Genomic DNA, 18,566 nt, shown 5'->3' on the forward strand with positions numbered 1-18,566 from the left:
TCTTACTTACTCCTCCCAAGTAGTGGTATTTTTATTTTCTTTAAAGACGATAAAACCCTTCCAAATCCAAATCAAAACATCAGATGTTGGTGATACAAAGACCAATGCCAAAGACATCCTTTCAGAGGCTATTTGGCATGGGTTATGCAAAAGCATGTATAAATCTGAATGTGAGCTAGACCTGGGGCAAGAGAACAAACCACTTTATCAAATGTGCATCAAAAGGCAGACTATAGCTACCATGAAAACTTCTCTGATTTTTATGACTCCTTCATATAGCAAGAAACACACCCACCCACACACCACTCATATATAATCCTGATTGTATCTTGAGTGTCACTTAGGTATTTAATCAGTCTGTGTTGTTCTGTGTTGCCGACTGTTTACCTCACTAGATTGCAAACTCCTGGATTGCAGGAATTATTTCTTCTTATTTTTAAAATCTCTTTCACTGTCCATTGATTATCTTAGCTATGCGATACATCCATGAGATAATCAGAGTAAAGAGACTGCAATATGAGGAAGTGTTAGGTAGATGAGCCATTATTTTGGTGAGACATTGAAAACTGCAGCCTGGCCACAGAGGATGGAACAGAGGTGTGGTGAGGAGAGATCAAATAGGGGGAATGACTCCCAGACTGAAAGATTTTCAACACTAGTCTAAGAAGCTTACACTTTATCCTGTGAACAATGGGAAGCAAAGAGAGAATTAGGCCAGTCAAGTGGCATGAAGAGATGCATGTTTGAAGAAGATTAGGCTGACAGAGGTATGCAGGCTGGAGGGAAGCACTGAAATCAATTAAGAGGTAGTACATTTAGCTCATTTTTGTTTATTGTGATTTTTAAAATATCCAGACTTGTTTCTGAGATCTTTTTGCTATTTGTTCTGCTTTTTCTATATATATTTTTTCCTTTGCTTAAATCAGTTGAGGGTTATTTTTTTCCACTTTAATTCCCTTTTTCTACTTTGACTGTTTTATTTAAATGGGTCCCCTTGAAATTGTGCCATGAATTTTTCATTTAAAGTCTAAATTTTTAAAATGTCTTACTTTCCAACAATTCAAGGATTAAAACATCTTTAAATCTAAGTGCTCTCTCCCAGATTTACATGCTGTTGATGTCTAAATGAAATTATTCTTTTCCTTAATCCCTAAATTACATATAATGGCAACCCACTCCAATATTCTTGCCTGGAGAATCCCATAGACAGAGGAGCCTGGCAGGCTACAGTCTATGGGCTCACAAAGAGTCGGACATGACTGAGCAACTTCACTTTCACTTTTTCACTATTGTTATTACATTTTAATATTATAAATTATATTATTTAACAGTATATAAATTATACCACACTATAAAATTATATTTATCACATTTTATATATTATAAACATATATTTGTATATATTAATATTTATAAATATATTTATATTATATAAATAATATATATAATAAGTAAATATATATAATATATAAAAATAATATATATATACACATTATATAAAATTATTATCATTAAGCACCAAAAATTGTTTGACTAGACTTACTAAATGTTCATTATTATATTTTTGTCATTTTTTCCATCAAAATCTAGAGAATTTTATTTCTTCCCACAATACTTCCTTTAGGTTATTCTCTGGGTAAGATATGCTAATGGTAATTTCTCTTAGTTCTTGACAGTTGATAGTTTTGCTGAGTACACAATTATAATTGACAATTATTTCTTTCAATGCTTTGAAGATACTGTTTCACTGCTCTGGCTTCCATTACTGTTGCTAAGAAGTCTGCCTTTTGTGTCCCTGGCAAAGCATCTAGTTATCTTCCTACAGGCAAATACTTCAAAGTTACTAATCTGTTACATATGGTCAGACATGTACGAAGTAGAAGCCCATTTTTAATTTAGGAAGGAGATGTGTGTATGGTCAGTCGTGTCTAACTTTTTGCAGCCTCATGGACTGTAGCCCTCCAGTCTCCTCTGTCCTGGAATTTTCTGGGCGAGAATATTGGAATGGGTTGCCATTTCCTTCTCCAGGGGATCTTCTCAACCCAGGGATGGAACCTGAGTCTCCTGCTTGGTAGGTGGACGCTTCACCACTGCATCACCTGGGAAGTCCAGGATGAGAGAGTTAGATAGCATCACCATTTCAATGGACATGAATTTGAGCAAACTCCAGGAAATAGTGACGGAAAAGGGAGCCTGCTGTTCTGTACTCTATAGATTCACAAAAAGACATGACTTACCGACTGAACAACAACAAAAGGAGATGTGTGTCTGGAACAGAAATATGGTAGTAAGAAAGGAATGGAAAACAAATAAGATGAAACTTTGTAGTGTAAAGAAAAGATGGGATTTACAAGTATGAAAAAAGAGACAAGAGCATTTTTAAATTGTATATTATCATAACATATGTTAAAAAGAGTAGGTAATATGTACACAAGGACAAAATGCCTGGACAGTATGCTATATCAAAATACTATATGATAATATATCAATTACTTTATTTTTCTCTATAAAGGGAGAAAGACAGACAGTCAGAAAGAAAGATCCGACTATCTGGGAACCACTGCCATATTCTTAACTAGTTACTTATAGGTTCATATATAGGACCAATACAAGGAGATCCAACCAGTACATCCTAAGGAAATCAGTCCTGAATATGCATTGGGAGGACTGATGTTGAAGCTGAAACTCCAATACTTTGGCCACCTGATGCAAAGAACTGACTCATCAGAAAAGGACCCTGATGCTGGGAAACATTGAAGGCAGGAGGAGAAGAGGACGACAGAGGATGAGATGGTTGGATGGCATCATTGACTCAATGGACATGAGTTTGAGTAAATTCCAGGGGTTGGTGATGGACAGGGAGGCCTGGTATGCCGGAGTCCACGGGGTCGCAAACAGTCGGTCGCGACTGAGCAACTGAACTGAATGATAGTACCAATAGGGCTTCCCTGGTGGCTCAGATGATAAAGAATCTGTCTGCAATGCAGACTTGAGTTCCATCCCTGGGTCGGCATGACCCCCTGGAGGAGAGCGTGGCAACCCACTCTAGTAGTCTTGCCTAGAGAATCCCATGGACAGTGGAGCCTGACAGGCTACAATTCATGGGGTCACAAAGAGTCAGACATGACTGTAGTGACTTAGCAAGCATGATATCAAAGACTCAGAAGAATAAAGATTCCTATTATAGGGCATGACAGATAATAGGTGTTGAATGAATATTTGTTGAACTAAACTAATTATAACAATTTCATAAATGTAATTTCCAACACCACCCAAGTTCCTCGGTTAAAACTAAGCATGTGTAAAGCCAAATGTTAAATGTAATCCAAGCTTATCCATCAATAAGAGACAAAATCAAGGTGTGGAATCCTCAAGTTTACAAAATACCAGACATCCTTGTTGTTCATTGGTACATTTTTTATTCCTTAACCGGTAGTCAATGAAGTACTGGCTGGTCAAAAAGTTTGTTCAGCTTTTCCGTAAGATGCTACAGAAAAATCCAAATGACTTTTTTGGCCAACCCAATATAAATGTTACCTACGGCTTATAATCACTGTTAATGAGCACTTTTTTTTTTTCCTCAGTAGTGGCATATGGCCACCTAACCTTCAAGCAGGGAGATATTTCTGTCATTATATCTTCTTTTACTCATGGCTCTCTCAAACGAGCCCAGAGCTCAAATTCTACTAATGGTTGGTATGAAAAAGGATTTTAAATAAAACAACAGTACCTTCCTCAGAAAACTGTTACAGATAAGGCAGAATATTTCTATTTAATTGAGAAATAGCAATTTCTGCTATACTTAGGTGCCTTGTTGTTGGAAATTTGCCCTTATCCCCTATTAGGAGGTAGCACTCAATACTTTTTCACAGCTAGATACATACCAGGGTACAGTAGAATGTGCAAACGGTTCCTGTTGCAATCACAGAGCCCCAGAGATCAAACCCAGTCACTAAGAAAGGAGAAAAAATATTGAAAGAAGTTCCTTTAAGGACAGTAAAAGAACAAACTTTATGAGGAAAAAGTCACAATATTCTTGTCTGTTCTTTTTGGGCAAATGGAAATCAAATTAGAAGTGATAAAATTAAATTAAATTTTATCACATCTGATAGAGATTATTTTATTATATTATTATAATTCAACCCAGTCCGTGGGACTTCCCCAGTGGTTCAGCAGTAAAGAGTTCACCTACAGTGCAGAAGACACAGGAGACATGGATTCCATCCCTGGGTTGGGGAGATGCCCTGGAAGAGGGCATGGCAACCCACTCCAGTATTCTTGCCTGGAGAATCCCAAGGGCAGAGGAGCCTGGTGGGCTACAGTCCATAGGGTTGCAGAGTTAGACACAACTAAAATGACTGAGAAGCAGCATCCCAGTCCATAATTTTCATGTAATGTGATAAGCCAAATTTTTTCTCTTAAGATTCTGGAGTTCCCAATCTCTGTACCAATTATTTGTTTATTTGTTTGTTTTTCTTAAAAAAGTCCAATCTCTGCACCAAACATTTCATTATTTGTTTGCTTTTCTTCACAAAGTCTGCATACTTTGAAACCACCTCAACAATGACTATGAATAAATATTTTTCAGTATAAGCACATAGCACAATTAAATTGAATATTGAGGACTTCTAATATTATAGATATCATTATGAAATTTCTTTTGCTTTCGGTTTTTCTTTCCTTTGTCCCCCCTGTATTCTATTCTTTCAACAAGGTCAAGTGTAAATCTTAAAATAATTACTACAAACACCTTTTTCTCATGTATTCAGAGTATCCTCTTCATGAGATTACTGAGAAAGGGCCATATGTTATAGATGACCTTATTTAGGTTGTGTGTATACAATACAAAACTGTCAATTTATGGTTACCAAAAGGGAAAGAGAGGGAGTAGGGATAAACAGTAGCTCAGGTGGTAAAGAATCTTCCTGCAATGCAAGAGACCCAGGTTTGATCCTTAGGTTGGGAAGACCCCCTGGAGAAGGGAATGGCAATCCATTCCAGTATTCTTGACTGAAGAATCCCATGGATAGAGGAGCCTGGTAAGCTACAGTCCATGGGGTCGCAAAGAGTAGGACATGACTGTGGGACTAACACACACACACAGGATTTCTAATACTACTTCTAAATTATTATACATGAAAAAGATAAACAACAAAGATTTAGCACAGGGAACCATATCCTATATCTTGTAATAACCTATAATGGAAAATAACTTGAAAAATATACATATAACTGAATCACTTTAATGTTACACCTGAATCTAATACAATACTGTAAATCAACCAAACCTCAAAAAAATTTGTCATTACTTCAGTGATTAGAAAATGAACGACAATCAAATTGGATGTTTGAAACCATGTGGACAAAGTCAAGTAACTAGTTATTCACATTATTTTCAAGGTTCAATTTTTAGAGCATTATGTTGTGACAACTACAGTAATTTATAGTATTCTAACCACAGGAATGTCTTCCCAACAAGATTTTGTGCACCTATTTCTCAAGGTAACAATGTGGGTATAAAAATGGTGGAAAGCACAAGGCAGCATGGCTAACTCACCTTGATTGAGGGCCAGAGCAGGAGCGTACACCACCACTCCCGTGTAGAGAATCTGGTGGAGAGACAAGACTCAGGTGAATGGTGAGGTGAGAGGAGTGACATGGAAAGGAAACCTTCCTAAAAATTTCCTTACGGCCATAGTGCTCCATTTCCTTCCACTTGTTCCAAACATTTCATCCCCTCACATTCTCATTTTGAAGTCCTTGGCAACTGTAACTAATTTGCAAAAGGGATAATCAGCATGAGACAAAGGAAGGCTCTTAGACTTTTAAAATGGCTGTAAATTTTGAGATGCTATGGCTACAGCTGTTGTATTTCCGACGGACATGAAAACAGGGTTCGGTTGTTGACTCACCCTTCCACTGCCCCGTCATACACATTTCACCATGACACAAACACATCTTAGCAGTGTGCTGAAACATGGACTTTAGAGTGGAGCTGGAATAATCTATGAGGAGAGCACCTTGCAGGGAAAACTAGCAACATGGGCGACTTCCGTTATGGGCATATCTTCAAACTCCCAGAACTGGAGGCCACTACACTGACAGAAGTGGGTCTGGTCCCATGTAGTTTTAAATGAAATTTCACCATTTAGAGTTCCATGTGAGAGTTTTAAAAGGCAAATAACCATGGACAGGTTAAGGAGAATTGTTTGCCCCATTTTCTTGCTCTTAAATCCTTCAGTCACTGATGGAAGTTTTAATTTAGAAAATGGAAAAAGGTTATCTTCTAGCAGAAAATTCTTGGTGAGTCATTGAAATGCATCGAAGCTATCCCACAGACAGCTGTGGGCAGCAAGAGGATACCCTAGAACCAAGGAGGTAGGAGAAGGGTCCAAAAGGGGATGTGGAGTATTGGTTTGAGAGTATAATTTTAAACTAATTTTCAGAAACTAACTCATTTCTGTATTGAACCTGAAACGAGTATTTCTGGTTCAACCCAGCTTAACTAGCACACACACACACACAAAACCAGTTACCAGACCATTTCATATCAAAAGCAACTTGTACCAGTTAAATAAGAGTTCACAATAAATTTAAGAAAATGCTTTTTTGCCCCCGTGGTGTTTTATGATATGTATTTGTTATTATTTATACAGATATATGAAGTCTATGAAATGTGGAAATCACTCTATAAAATCACATATTTTGAAAGTGCTATCCTTGGAAGACAGTAGCTTCTTCTTAGTGTTGAATCTTTCCTTTAACTGTGTTAATTGCTTCTTGAAATAAACAAACCCATTCTTGCCACCCCACGACCCACCTCTGCAGCAGTCCTTCCTCCTTACCGTTTGCACGATGTAGATGATTGTGGCTGCATAGCGAACTGGTTTGTTGAATCGTAGTTGTAAGTACTAGAAAGAACAGAGAGAAGGACATGCAAAGAATCAGCAAGTTTTATTTAAGCGCTGCTAAGAAGGTTTGCTTTTTCTTGGTATTTCTCTGAGTTTAATGCTTAGCTTTATAACACGATTTTACCCTATTTGAACTTGAAAGAAAGGGAAACAAATTCGGATGGTTTAAGGTCAAAGATGTATTCAGTTCAGTCGCTCAGTGGTTTAAGGTCAAAGTTCAGTTCAGTCGCTCAGTTGTGTCTGACTCTGCAACCCCATGAACCGCAGTACGCCAGGCCTCCCTGTCCATCACCAGCTCTCGGAGTTTACTCGACCCCATGTCCATCTAGTCGGTGATGCCATCCAATCATCTCATCCTCTGTCGTTCCCTTCTCCTCCTGCCCTCAATCTTTCCCAGCATCAGGGTTTTTTCAAATGAGTCAGCTCTTCGCATCAGGTGTCCAAAGAATTGGAGTTTCAGCTTCGGCATCAGTCCTTCCAATGAACACCCAGGACTGATCTCCTTTAGAATGGACTGGTTGGATCTCCTTGCAGTCCAAGGGACTCTCAAGAGTCTTCTCCAACACCACAGTTCAAAAGCATCAATTCTTCTGCGCTCAGCCTTCTTTATAGTCCAACTCTCACATCCATACATGACCACTGGAAAAACCACAGCCTTGACCAGACGGACGGCACACGAGTGCGGCGGAGAGGACCTACGCCACGTCCAAGGTGAGGAGCGGCGGCTGCGCTTTGCTGGAGCAGCCGTCAAGAAACCTCACGTCCGACGTAAGAGAAACCCAAGTAAGACGGCAGTCGCTGAGAGAGGGCATCAGAGGGCAGACAGAATGAAACCACAGTCACAGACAACTAGCCAATCACATGGACCATAGCCTTGTCTAACTCAGTGAAAAGATGTATTAAAGCTCAGTTTTTGCTCAAACTTCACATGATGGTCAGAGAAAATAAATACTTTTTTTAAATTTTTAAATTATTATTGCTTCAATTAAAAGGTATTCTGGCTCTCTCCCCAGGGCTCTTCCTACTAGATGTACTAAAGCCATTATTTCCTTTTCTAGCCACACTGCCCCCAGATTCAGCTCAGGCTTTCCATACCTCTTGCCCAGATCAATGCAGTAACCCCCTATCTGAGCTCCCTAAGCTCTCTCCAAATCATGCCCACCCATTCCACCAACCACACACCTGCCACATTGATTCTCCTAAAGCAGAACACTGGTCACATCACACTTTTCCTCAAAGGTTTCAGTGATTCTCTATCACTGACAAAACGAATGCACGTCCAGGCTTTCCATTCTAAACCCTCTACTATCTGATCCACACCCTTCCCCTCTCAACATCAGTAGCCCTCACCTGATTTACTATGTATATAAAATCACTATGAATTGTTCAGCCAGCATGCTTTGTACTCTGCAGATTTCTCTTCTATATAGGAAGATTTTTCAGTGTAAGAGAGCCTCCCCCAACCCTCAAAAGTCACCAATTTATTAGTCATCTTTCAAAAACAAGAGCCTGGTAACCATTCTTGTTCCTACTCATACTTCCCCTCTGAGCTCTTAAGGGAATTATACTAAACTTCTTTAGCACTTTATCACCAGCTACCTTGTATTTTAGAGTTGGAATCACATATTTTATAGGCTTCCCAGGTGGCACAGTGGTAAAGAATCCGCCTGCCAATACAGGAGATGCAAGAGATGTGGGTTCAATCCCTGGGTTGGGAAGATCTCTAGAATAGGAAATGGCAACTCACTTCAATATCCTTGCCTGGAAAATCCCATGGACAGAGGAGCCTGACTGACTTCAGTCCATGGGTTGCAGATAGTTGGACTTAATTGAGCACACTTGCATGCACACATCACATATTTTACAGTATTCATTTCCTATAGCCACTGTAACAACCTATCACAAATTTGGTGACTTAAAACAACAGAAATGTGTTATCTTACAGTTCTGAAAGTCAGCAATTAAAAATCAATTTCACTGGACCAAAATCAAGGCATTGGCTGGGCTCTGCTCCCTCTGGAGGTCTTAGGGAAGAATCTATTTCTTGCCTCTTAGGAGTTTTTGGTGGCTGCAGGCATTCCTTAACTTCTAACTTCATCATTCCAGTTTCTGCCTCTGCGGTCACATTGCTTTCTCTTTGTCTGACAAGTGTTCCTCTGCCTCCCTCTTATAAATATGATTGTACTTAAAGCCTGCTTGGTTAAATCAGGATAATCCCTCTATCTCAAGATTCTTAATTTAATCAGTTTTGCAAGGATCTCTTTTTTAAAACCAGAAAAGGTAATAGTTACAGAGTCCTGGCATTAGGACATTTTTTTATCCCTTTTGGAGAGTGGTGGTGGTAGTTTAGTCACTAAATTGTGTCTGATTCTTTGTGACACCATGGACTGTAGCCTGCCAGGCTCCTTGGTTCATGGGATTTCCCAGGCAAGAATACTGGATTGGGTTGCTATTTGTTCGTCCAGGGAATATTCCAGACCCAAGGATAGAATCTGTATCTTCTGCTTGGCAGGTGGTTTCTTTATCACTGAGCACTGGGAAGACCATTTTTGGAGGGCGGTGAATGCATCTTCCAGTCTGCCACTTATTTTCCCTGGTGCATGTAAACAGTGTCCAAATTTTTCATTTTATCTTCATCTTTCATGTATTCATTTAACAAATATTTATCCATTGTCTTCCATATTGCATTCTGACCTACAATGATATTGACCTACAATAATGATACAATATTATATAGTTCACGACCCAAAGGACTTTACAGATGAGAGGAGGAGACTACTAAATTTATAACAGTAAAGTTACAGTGATGGTATGTACTAGAAGAAAAGCTACAGGGAGCTGTGAACATACTGAATAGATGTATCTGATTTACTGTTGGGGGTCAACAAAAGTATTCCTGAATTCCTAGAATTCCTATTCTAGAAGGCACTAGTATAATGAACAAAATAAATGTTGAAAGTAGCAAATGGTTTGAGGATTTAACATCTTAGTAGTAATTCTTGGCAATAATTTTTAATTGGTAATAGTTGTTATCTAATTTAAGAAAAATCATTTTGATTAAACTAGGAATTAGCTACTCCTTTTTCCTAGAAATGGTACATAAGTAAGAGTTGTTTGATGCCTTGAGATGGGACTTTCTTTAAAACCCTAGAATAGACTCCTCTTGGCAGAATTGTCACTGGATTTCACACTAATCCACATCTCCCAACTTACCTGCTCAACCCTTCCCCCAAGGAAAGAACTGCCTTATTTTCAGCCCTTCTTTCCTCAGACAATGCACTCAGTACACTATGAGTCAGGTGGATGTGTGAATGAGGGCACCATGTAGAAGGAAAATATTTTTAAAGAAATAAAGAAGTCACTGAGGAAGGATCCGAGAGTCTCAGCTATCACAGGATAAAAAAAAAAGAAAAGAAAACAGAACAAAACTTTTAAGTTGAGGACAATTTAGGTTCAGATTACATGTCCGTGGGAAGATTAGATTATTAGATTATTGCACTAAACCATGCCTCCTTCTTTCTAAAATTGACACTTGTATGATCTACCGACACAGTGGACCACCAAGTGCAGGCACAGGAATCTATGAGATCTTAGTGACTGCAGTGGTTGTTGTGGATGTGACCCTGTAGTTTATTGCCACTCTCTGTCCCAGTACACCTTGATGGCATCTAACTGCTCTGTGATTATCTGCTTGAGGGCTTTATCTCAGCCCTTGCCCAGGACAGACTAGAACTGCTGAAAGCCAATGGTAAAAGAAAGTTGGACCTGAAAAATCCCGGTGATTTCATTTCAGGGAGGCCAACCCTGATATGTGACCTATACTGTCTCCCTGAGCTCCCCAGTGAGATGGAACCTCAGTTGCTCATGATTAACAACCTACTCAAAAACAGTGGCTTTTTTTTCCCATGTCTTACTTGCCACTGGCCTACTGATAGTTTAATAAAATCATTTCCCCCAAAAATTACTTGCATACAACTCCTTGTCTCAGGATTTGCTTCTGGGCGAATGCAATTTAGGACAGTGATATTTCTATTAATAACAAATATGATTCAAGTGGAGACTGTAGAATTGCTTGTGTGATAAGCTATACCTTCTTGTTGACAGAGATTCTTCTCCCATAACATTAAGAGTCAAGGATAGCCTACTGTAAGATGAGACCAAGTCTGGTATGCTATTATACAAGTTGTCCCATCTGAGTTTGCCTAGAACAATGAGCCAAAGCAACTAGCTGATGCAGTCACACAGACAGCCCCAAGTTAGACCAGAAGAAGAACCTGACTGTCTTATTAGACCTTCTTGAGCTCAGATCAGATGACTGATTCACTGAATTGTGAACAGATATAATCGTTGTTTTAAGAAATTTATTTTGGGGTGGTATGTTAGACAGCAATAGATAACTGACATAAAAAGTGATGTCAGAAGTTGAGAAATGTAACAAAACCCAAAATATATGATATTGTCTAGATAGCATATGAAGTCTAGGAGAGCAAACAGGAAATTGTTACTGAAAAAATGGAGACAGGGTAAGGAAACTGCTACAGGAATCTAGAAAAAAATCATTGGTTTTAACATCCAACTCAGTTTAGTTCCTCTAAATTTATTCAATTTGGTCAAACTAGAGAGACAGTATTAATAAAAAAAAAAAAAGAAAAAAATATATATATATGTGAAGTAAGGCTCCTTGAATTCTAATTTGAGCTTTGCCACTATCTCACTCCATAATAAGAGACTATTCAAACTGCATAATTTCCCATCTGAAAGATTGTATTCACTCACTTACTCATCCAGTGGTCATCTTTGCTAGATGTATAGCTTTGCAAGCAAGCATGTTCAGTTGCTCAGTTGTGTCTGACTCTGCAACCCCATGGACTGAGGCTCATCAGGCTCCTTTGTCCACGGAATTTTCTGGGCAAGAATACTGGGTACGGTCAAAAGTAAAAATGAAAGTTCAGCAGAAAAGTTGCACACATCGTGCTTGCTTCTAAAAATAGCACAGGTAATATTTATCGTCATGATGGATTATTTTCAAAACCCCAAACCTGATCTAGCCACACTCTTTTCCATCTCAGGAAGGAAATAACAAGTCCACTTTTCATGTGGGTTCAAGCCCAAGTAACATGAAGCCATCCTTGATGCCTCTTTTTGTCTCACTTCCACATGCAATTCATAGAAGAATCCTGGCATCTCCTCCCCCCACTTTCAGAATTCCACTTGTGTCATCCCCTCTGTCTCCACACTAATACTGTCATCTCTTGCCTAGATTATGGCAGTAGCCTCCTAACTAGACCGCCTGCTTCAGCAATAATATCCTGCTAGAGGAATACTCTTGAAATACAAGTCACTCTCCTGCTCAAACATTGTAATGACCTATCTCACTGAGAGTAAAAACCAATCCTTAAAGTGGTCTAAAAAAGTCTCATAACAGTGGTTCAGACCCTATCACACACTAAACATCCATTTTACAACAAATATTTTGTCACAATATTTACTATACTGAAATAATACTCAATAATGATATTTTATACCTACACATCTAGTTTCTCAACTTTCAACTATAATTACTAAAATGCCACAAATGTAATTTAAAGAAGTAAAAGGAGAGAAATTTAGAAATAAAGAGTATATAATCTATAATGCTTAGAAAACACCATGGAAGAAGACATAGAGTAGTAGCCTTGGCGTTATAATGAAAAATCCGGATTAGAGATAAGTAAGTAGTTCAGAAACTAGTTTAAGAAGTGCAAGAAAGGACTTCCCAGGTGGTCCAGTGGTTGGGAATCCACTTTCTAATGCAGGGAACACGAGTTTAATCCCACATGCTGCATAGCAACTAAATCTGTTTGCCAGCCCATGTGTCACAATGAAGACCTAGTGCAGCCAAAAAAAAAAAGAAAGGAATAACAAGTTTGTGCTTTAAATTAAAAAAAGAAGAAGAAGACTAAGAAAAATGAGAAAGTAGGTAGCCCACAAGCTAGTGCTAAGGGTAAATTATAACAGACTGGATCTATTAATGTTTGATAACAGAGAGAAGAAAATAACTCTAACTGCAGTGTAGACAACATGGTGAGACTAATTATAAACTGTCCAAGTGGAGATAATGAAAATGCATGCTATTGCAAATGAGCTGAGCTTGATTTACAACTTGAGGGTGAGAACAATTCCTTATGCTTTAACATGGGAGAGAATAGTGACAAAGTAGCCCAGATTCATAGATTAGTCTTGAAATCTTTCTGCATATTAAAGCATTTAAATCAGTTGGTTATTGCCAGCCCCAAAAGTCATTGGCTTAAAAACTAAGGACTTAATATTTCTCACAGTTTTTAGGACTGGGTGAGCGATTGCTCTACTTGTTTGCCCAAGGTTCTCATGGGGCTGTAGTCAATGGGAAGATAGGCTGAGGGAGAAAGTCCAAAATGGCCCCACTCACAAGTCTGGTGATTGGTGTTGGCTGCTAACCAGCCTGCCTCTGTTCGCCTCTATGTGTCCATTCATCCTCCAGAAGTGAGAGCAGCTAGATCCGATTCCTGACATAGCTGTATCAGGACAGCATTCCAAGAAGGCAAAGGCAGAAGCTATAAGCTCACGCGACTTCAGCTCCAAATTTACAGATCACTGCTGCTACATTCTGTTGGCCAAAGCAAGTCACAAGGCCATCCTAGATTCAAGAGGTGGGGAAATAAACTGTCCCCTCTCAGTCCTTTCTACTTTAAAAGACCTGGTAAGAATATCCATGGATAGGTAGCAAGAAATGGAGGATGAACAAATAAACATAAATTAAAGCCTCTACAGTGAGACTATAAATTTGGGGACAATAGCAACAAGAACAATAATTATAATAATACAAATTCTTCCTCTATACTTACCATTTGCCAGGCTCTGTTAAGAGTATTGCATATAATAACTCATTTACTCCTCACAGACATTCTTTAAGATAGACCCTTTTATTATTCTTATTTTATGTGTGTTAAAATCAGATACAGAGAAGATGAGTCATTTCCCCAAAGCTATGCAGCTAGTTAAGTGGCAGAGCTAGTAGTCAAAACCAAGTAACTCTAGACTGTTTTGAGTCTAGAGCTTATGCCTTTAACCCATATGCCACACTGCCAATGCTTTCCTCTCTCTCTTTTAAACTTTTTGTTTTATATCGGAGTATAACCAACTAACGATGTTGTGATAGTTTGAGGTGGACAACAAAGGGACTCAGCCATGCATATACACGTATCCATTCTCCCCCAAACTCCCCTCCCCTCCAGGCTGCCACATAACATTGAGCAGGGTTCCCTCTGCTGTATAGATGGTTATCCATTTAAAATATAGCAGTGTGTGCATGTTGATCCCAAACTCTCTAATTATCCCTTCTGCCCCGTTCCCCACCCCTGACACTGCTAATTCTTACAAATAAAGAGGCAATTCCAAAATATATACTTTACACAATCTGAGTTTCTTTGTATCAGGGTACTACAATTTAAAAAATACATAAAGGGCAAATGTATTTTGCCAAATAGGGTAAATTTTGGTAAAAAGGGTAAATGAAATTCAACTAAATCCCTGTGTGTCCTCTATCTGTATGGTCTCAAATCTCCTCAGTTACATATTTGCAACTGGTTTAAGTAACTGAACCACTTTACTAAAAGTGCACAATCTACTGTACGATCTGAATTCATCTATCTGTATCTCAGTTTTCTCAGCCAAAAAGTGACAATACACAATGTTCTTTGTGCTTTTCAGAATAAAATAAAACTAGCAACAAGGTAAATTCTCTTTCACTGAGAATCTCCTATGAGTTAGGCAGTGCTTTAGATGTTTACCAACAAATTCTCGTTTAATCATTGAAATAGCCTCAGAGCTTGACTTTGTTACTTTCAGTCTACAGATGGAAGGTGTAGATGTCTGTGGCTGTCTCTGCATACAGGTATGTCCATGTCCAAAGCTTAAGCTTTCCCCAATAACACTATAATAATTTCTTGCTGTGATGTGTAATTATCCTGCAAATAAGTGTTTTTCAACCACCATATGTTATCATTAAGACATAATACACATAAGATGTGTACTAGAGGGAAAAAGCAAGCATAAAAAAAACCTGTTCAAGTGGAGAGGAAACAGCAATTCTTCCCAAAGTAAAAAAGAAGCAAGTAGTTGTTTTACCTCATATGTGCTGGTGATGCCAGATCTGTAGAACACAGGGATAAAGAGGTGTGATGTTAGGATAATGACCAATGCATACGTGATGATGAAGAGGGCATAGGATGCTCCAAAGCGGTAGACGTCAGCCGGGGTCCCCAGGACAGTGACGGCAGACATGAAGCTGGCTGTCAGGGATAGTGCCACTGGGCCAAAGTTCATTTGGCGTCCACCGACCAGAAACTCCCTCGAAGTTGTCTTTTTCCTCTCCTTAATTGCATAGAACACCCCAATTCCAGAGGAAATGATAAAGAGGGCTGCAAAGACAACATAATCCCAAACTGCAAAGTTCTTCACCTCCATGCTGAGAAGTATAGGCACCAGAGAGTTGCTCTCAACCTGTCTTTCCAAAGCAAAGCTCAGTACAGTTTATGCTTTGCTGTGAGAGGAGGCTGAGGTTGTGTCAAGAGAATGATGACAAGAGGCGCTTAGGTAGCAACTTCAGACACCAAGTTGTACCTGGGAAGGATCTCAGAAGTTGACAGCAAAGAGGATTCTGGTAGTGGTAAGGGCATCAACAGAGAAGAACTTGAAATCTGACCCTGGCCTGGAGCTCTCTGTTCCTTTGCTAAAGCATATGCTGCAGAGAAGGAATTCAGATGTATTCTGAAATTAATAACCACTAGGGGTGAAATGCACTTGCCAGATAACATGTTCTTTAATCTCAGAGGTTTTCTTTTAACTTAAGGTTAAATATTACTGGGAAACATAGGAGTGATTCAAGTTCACCACCTCAGCATTTTTAATGAGTTAAACAGAATCTGTAAAATGCCAACACAACCATCACTTGGTGTCTCTCTTCCGAGTAAGGGAGAGTAAAGGTGTGTACTTGTGACTTCCTGAGGCAGTGGGTGTGGAGAAAGAGGAGCAAAGAACAAGGAGTCAGGAGACCTTTGCTCAAGTTGGTGCTGTGAGCTGTGATATTGTTGATGAATTATTTAAACTCTTAGAGCTTCAACTGGAACATGGAATGATAACACCTTATAGAGTTATGGTGAATCTTTAAGTGCTCAGACTTTCTGACCCCCTTTTTCTGATCTGTAAATAACTATTACATGTGCTTATAGCCAAGCAACTAGGAACATAATAGTTGACTCTCTCTTGACTCTAGGCTTCAGAAAATAAACGTACCAATAATTAAAATATTGCCTGTAGTTTTCAACTTTTTCTTCTTTGTCTCTCCACCATTTTTCCAGCTCACAACACTTGTGCACAGAGGTTAAGTTTAAGTTAAGACCAGGACAAATAAGAGAAAGAAGAATCCGGCTATAGATTCTTTTTTCTGTGTGCATTAAAATTATTTTTATTGCTCCTTTTTTTATTTTTTAAATTTTATATTGGAAGTTTTGTTGATGAACAATGTTGTGTTAGTTTCAGGTGTACATCAAAGTGATTCAGTTATATATATGCATGCATCTATTCTTTTTCAAATTTTTTTCCATTTAGGTTATTACAGAGAATTGGGCAGAGTTCCCTGTGCTATAGAGTAGGTCCTTGTTTGTTGCCCATTTTAAATATATCAGGGTGTACATGTCCATCCCAAACTCCCAATCTGTTGCTCCTTCTGCCTTCCCCCTGGTACCCACAAGTTCATTTTCTAAGTCTGTGAGTATGTTTCTGCTCTGCACAGCAAAGGAAAAAAATAAATAAAACAAAAAGGAATCTCCACACTGTTCTCCATAGCGGCTGTACTAGTTTGCATTCCCACCAACAGTGTAAGAGGGTTCCCTTTTCTCCACACCCTCTCCAGGATTTATTGCTTGTAGACTTTTGGATAGCAGCCATTCTAACTGGTGTGTAATGGTACCTCATTGAGGTTTTGATTTGCATTTCTCTGATAATGAGTGATGTTGAGCATCTTTTCATGTGTTTGTTAGCCATCTGTATGTCTTCTTTGGAGAGATGTCTGTTTATATCTTTGGCCCATTTTTTGATTGGGTTATTTGTTTTTCTGGAATTGAGCTGCAGGAGTTGCTTGTATATTTTTCAGATTAATCCTTCGTCTGTTTCTTCATTTGCTATTATTTTCTCTTATTCTGAAGGCTGTCTTTTCACCTTGCTTATAGTTTCCTTTGTTGTGCAAAAGCTTTTAAGTTTCATTAGGTCCCATTTGTTTATTTTTGCTTTTATTTCCAATATTCTGGGAGGTGGGTCATAGAGGATCCTGCTGTGATTTATGTCGGAAAGTGTTTTGCCTGTGTTCTCCTCTAGAAGTTTTATAGTTTCTGGTCTTACATTTAGATCTTTAATCCATTTTTAGTTTATTTTTGTGTATGGTGTTAGAAAGTGTTCTAGTTACATTGTTTTACAAGTGGTTGACCAGTTTTCCCAGCACCACTTGTTAAAGAGGTTGTTTTTTTTCCTTTGTATATTCTTGCCTCCTTTGTCGAAGATAAGGTGTCCGTAGGTACGTGGATTTATCTCTGGGCTTTCTATTCTGTTCCATTGACCTATATTTCTGTCTTTGTGCCAGTACCATACTGTCTTGATGACTGTGGCTTTGTAGTAGAGCCTGAAGTCAGGCAGGTTGATTCCTCCAGTTCCATTCTTCTTTCTCAAGATTGCCATATGACCCTGCAATCCCACTCCTGGACATACACACTGAGGAAACCAGATCTGAAAGAGACACATGCACCCCAATGTTCATCACAGCTCTGTTTGTAATAGCCAGGACATGGAAGCAACCTAGATGCCCATCAGCAGACGAATGGATAAGGAAGCTGTGGTACATATACACCATGGAATATTACTCAGCCATTAAAAAGAATTCATTTGAATCAGTTCTAGTGAGATGGATGAAGCTGGAGCCCATTATATAGAGTGAAGTAAGCCAGAAAGATAAAGACCATTACAGTATACTAACACATATATATGGAATTTAGAAAGATGGTAATGATAACCCTATATGAAAACAGAAAAAGAGACACAGATGTACAGAACAGACTTTTAGACCCTGTGGGAGAAGGGGAGGGTGGGATGTTCTGAGAGAATAACATTGAAACAAGTATACTATCAAGGGTGAAACAGATCACCAGCCCAGGTTGGATGCATGAGACAAGTGCTCAGGGCTGGTCCACTGGGAAGACCCAGAGGGATGGGATGGAGAGTGAGGTGAGAGGGGGGATCAGGATGGGGAACACATGTAAATCTGTGGCTGATTCATGTCAATATGTGGCAAAAACCACTACAATAAAATAAATTTTTTTAAAACACAAACAAAACAATAAGAACCCACAGAATTGGAGAAAATACTTGTAAATGATGCAACAAACAAGGGATTAGCCTCCAAAATTGCAAACAACACATGCTACTCAATATCAAAAAACAACAACTATCAAAAAACAGGCAGAAGACCTAACTAGACATTTCTCCAATGAAGACATCCAGTCAAAAAGCACATGAAAAGGTGCTCAGCATTGCTAACTATTAGAGAAATGCAAATCAAAACTACAATGAGATGTTACCTCACACCAG

The 18,566-nt window shown here is 38.8% G+C and overlaps 1 protein-coding gene across 1 annotated transcript in view; it reads right to left on the reverse strand.

Annotated features, from left to right (window-relative positions):
* The window catches only part of SLC5A12 (solute carrier family 5 member 12), a 45,269-nt gene extending 29,587 nt beyond the window's left edge, over nucleotides 1-15,682 (reverse strand). The window contains exons 1-4 of the mRNA XM_020881857.2: nucleotides 15,057-15,682; nucleotides 6,846-6,911; nucleotides 5,558-5,609; nucleotides 3,885-3,952 (exon numbers count right to left, since the gene is read on the reverse strand). Coding sequence (XP_020737516.2) covers nucleotides 3,885-3,952; nucleotides 5,558-5,609; nucleotides 6,846-6,911; nucleotides 15,057-15,395 — 525 coding nt within the window. The 5' untranslated portion in view covers nucleotides 15,396-15,682. The remainder of the gene's footprint in view (nucleotides 1-3,884; nucleotides 3,953-5,557; nucleotides 5,610-6,845; nucleotides 6,912-15,056) is intronic.
* Nucleotides 15,683-18,566: the final 2,884 nt, after the last annotated feature.

The sequence above is a fragment of the Odocoileus virginianus genome, chromosome 10, assembly GCF_023699985.2.
Source record: "Odocoileus virginianus isolate 20LAN1187 ecotype Illinois chromosome 10, Ovbor_1.2, whole genome shotgun sequence".
In the NCBI taxonomy this organism is placed as follows: Eukaryota; Metazoa; Chordata; class Mammalia; order Artiodactyla; family Cervidae; genus Odocoileus; species Odocoileus virginianus.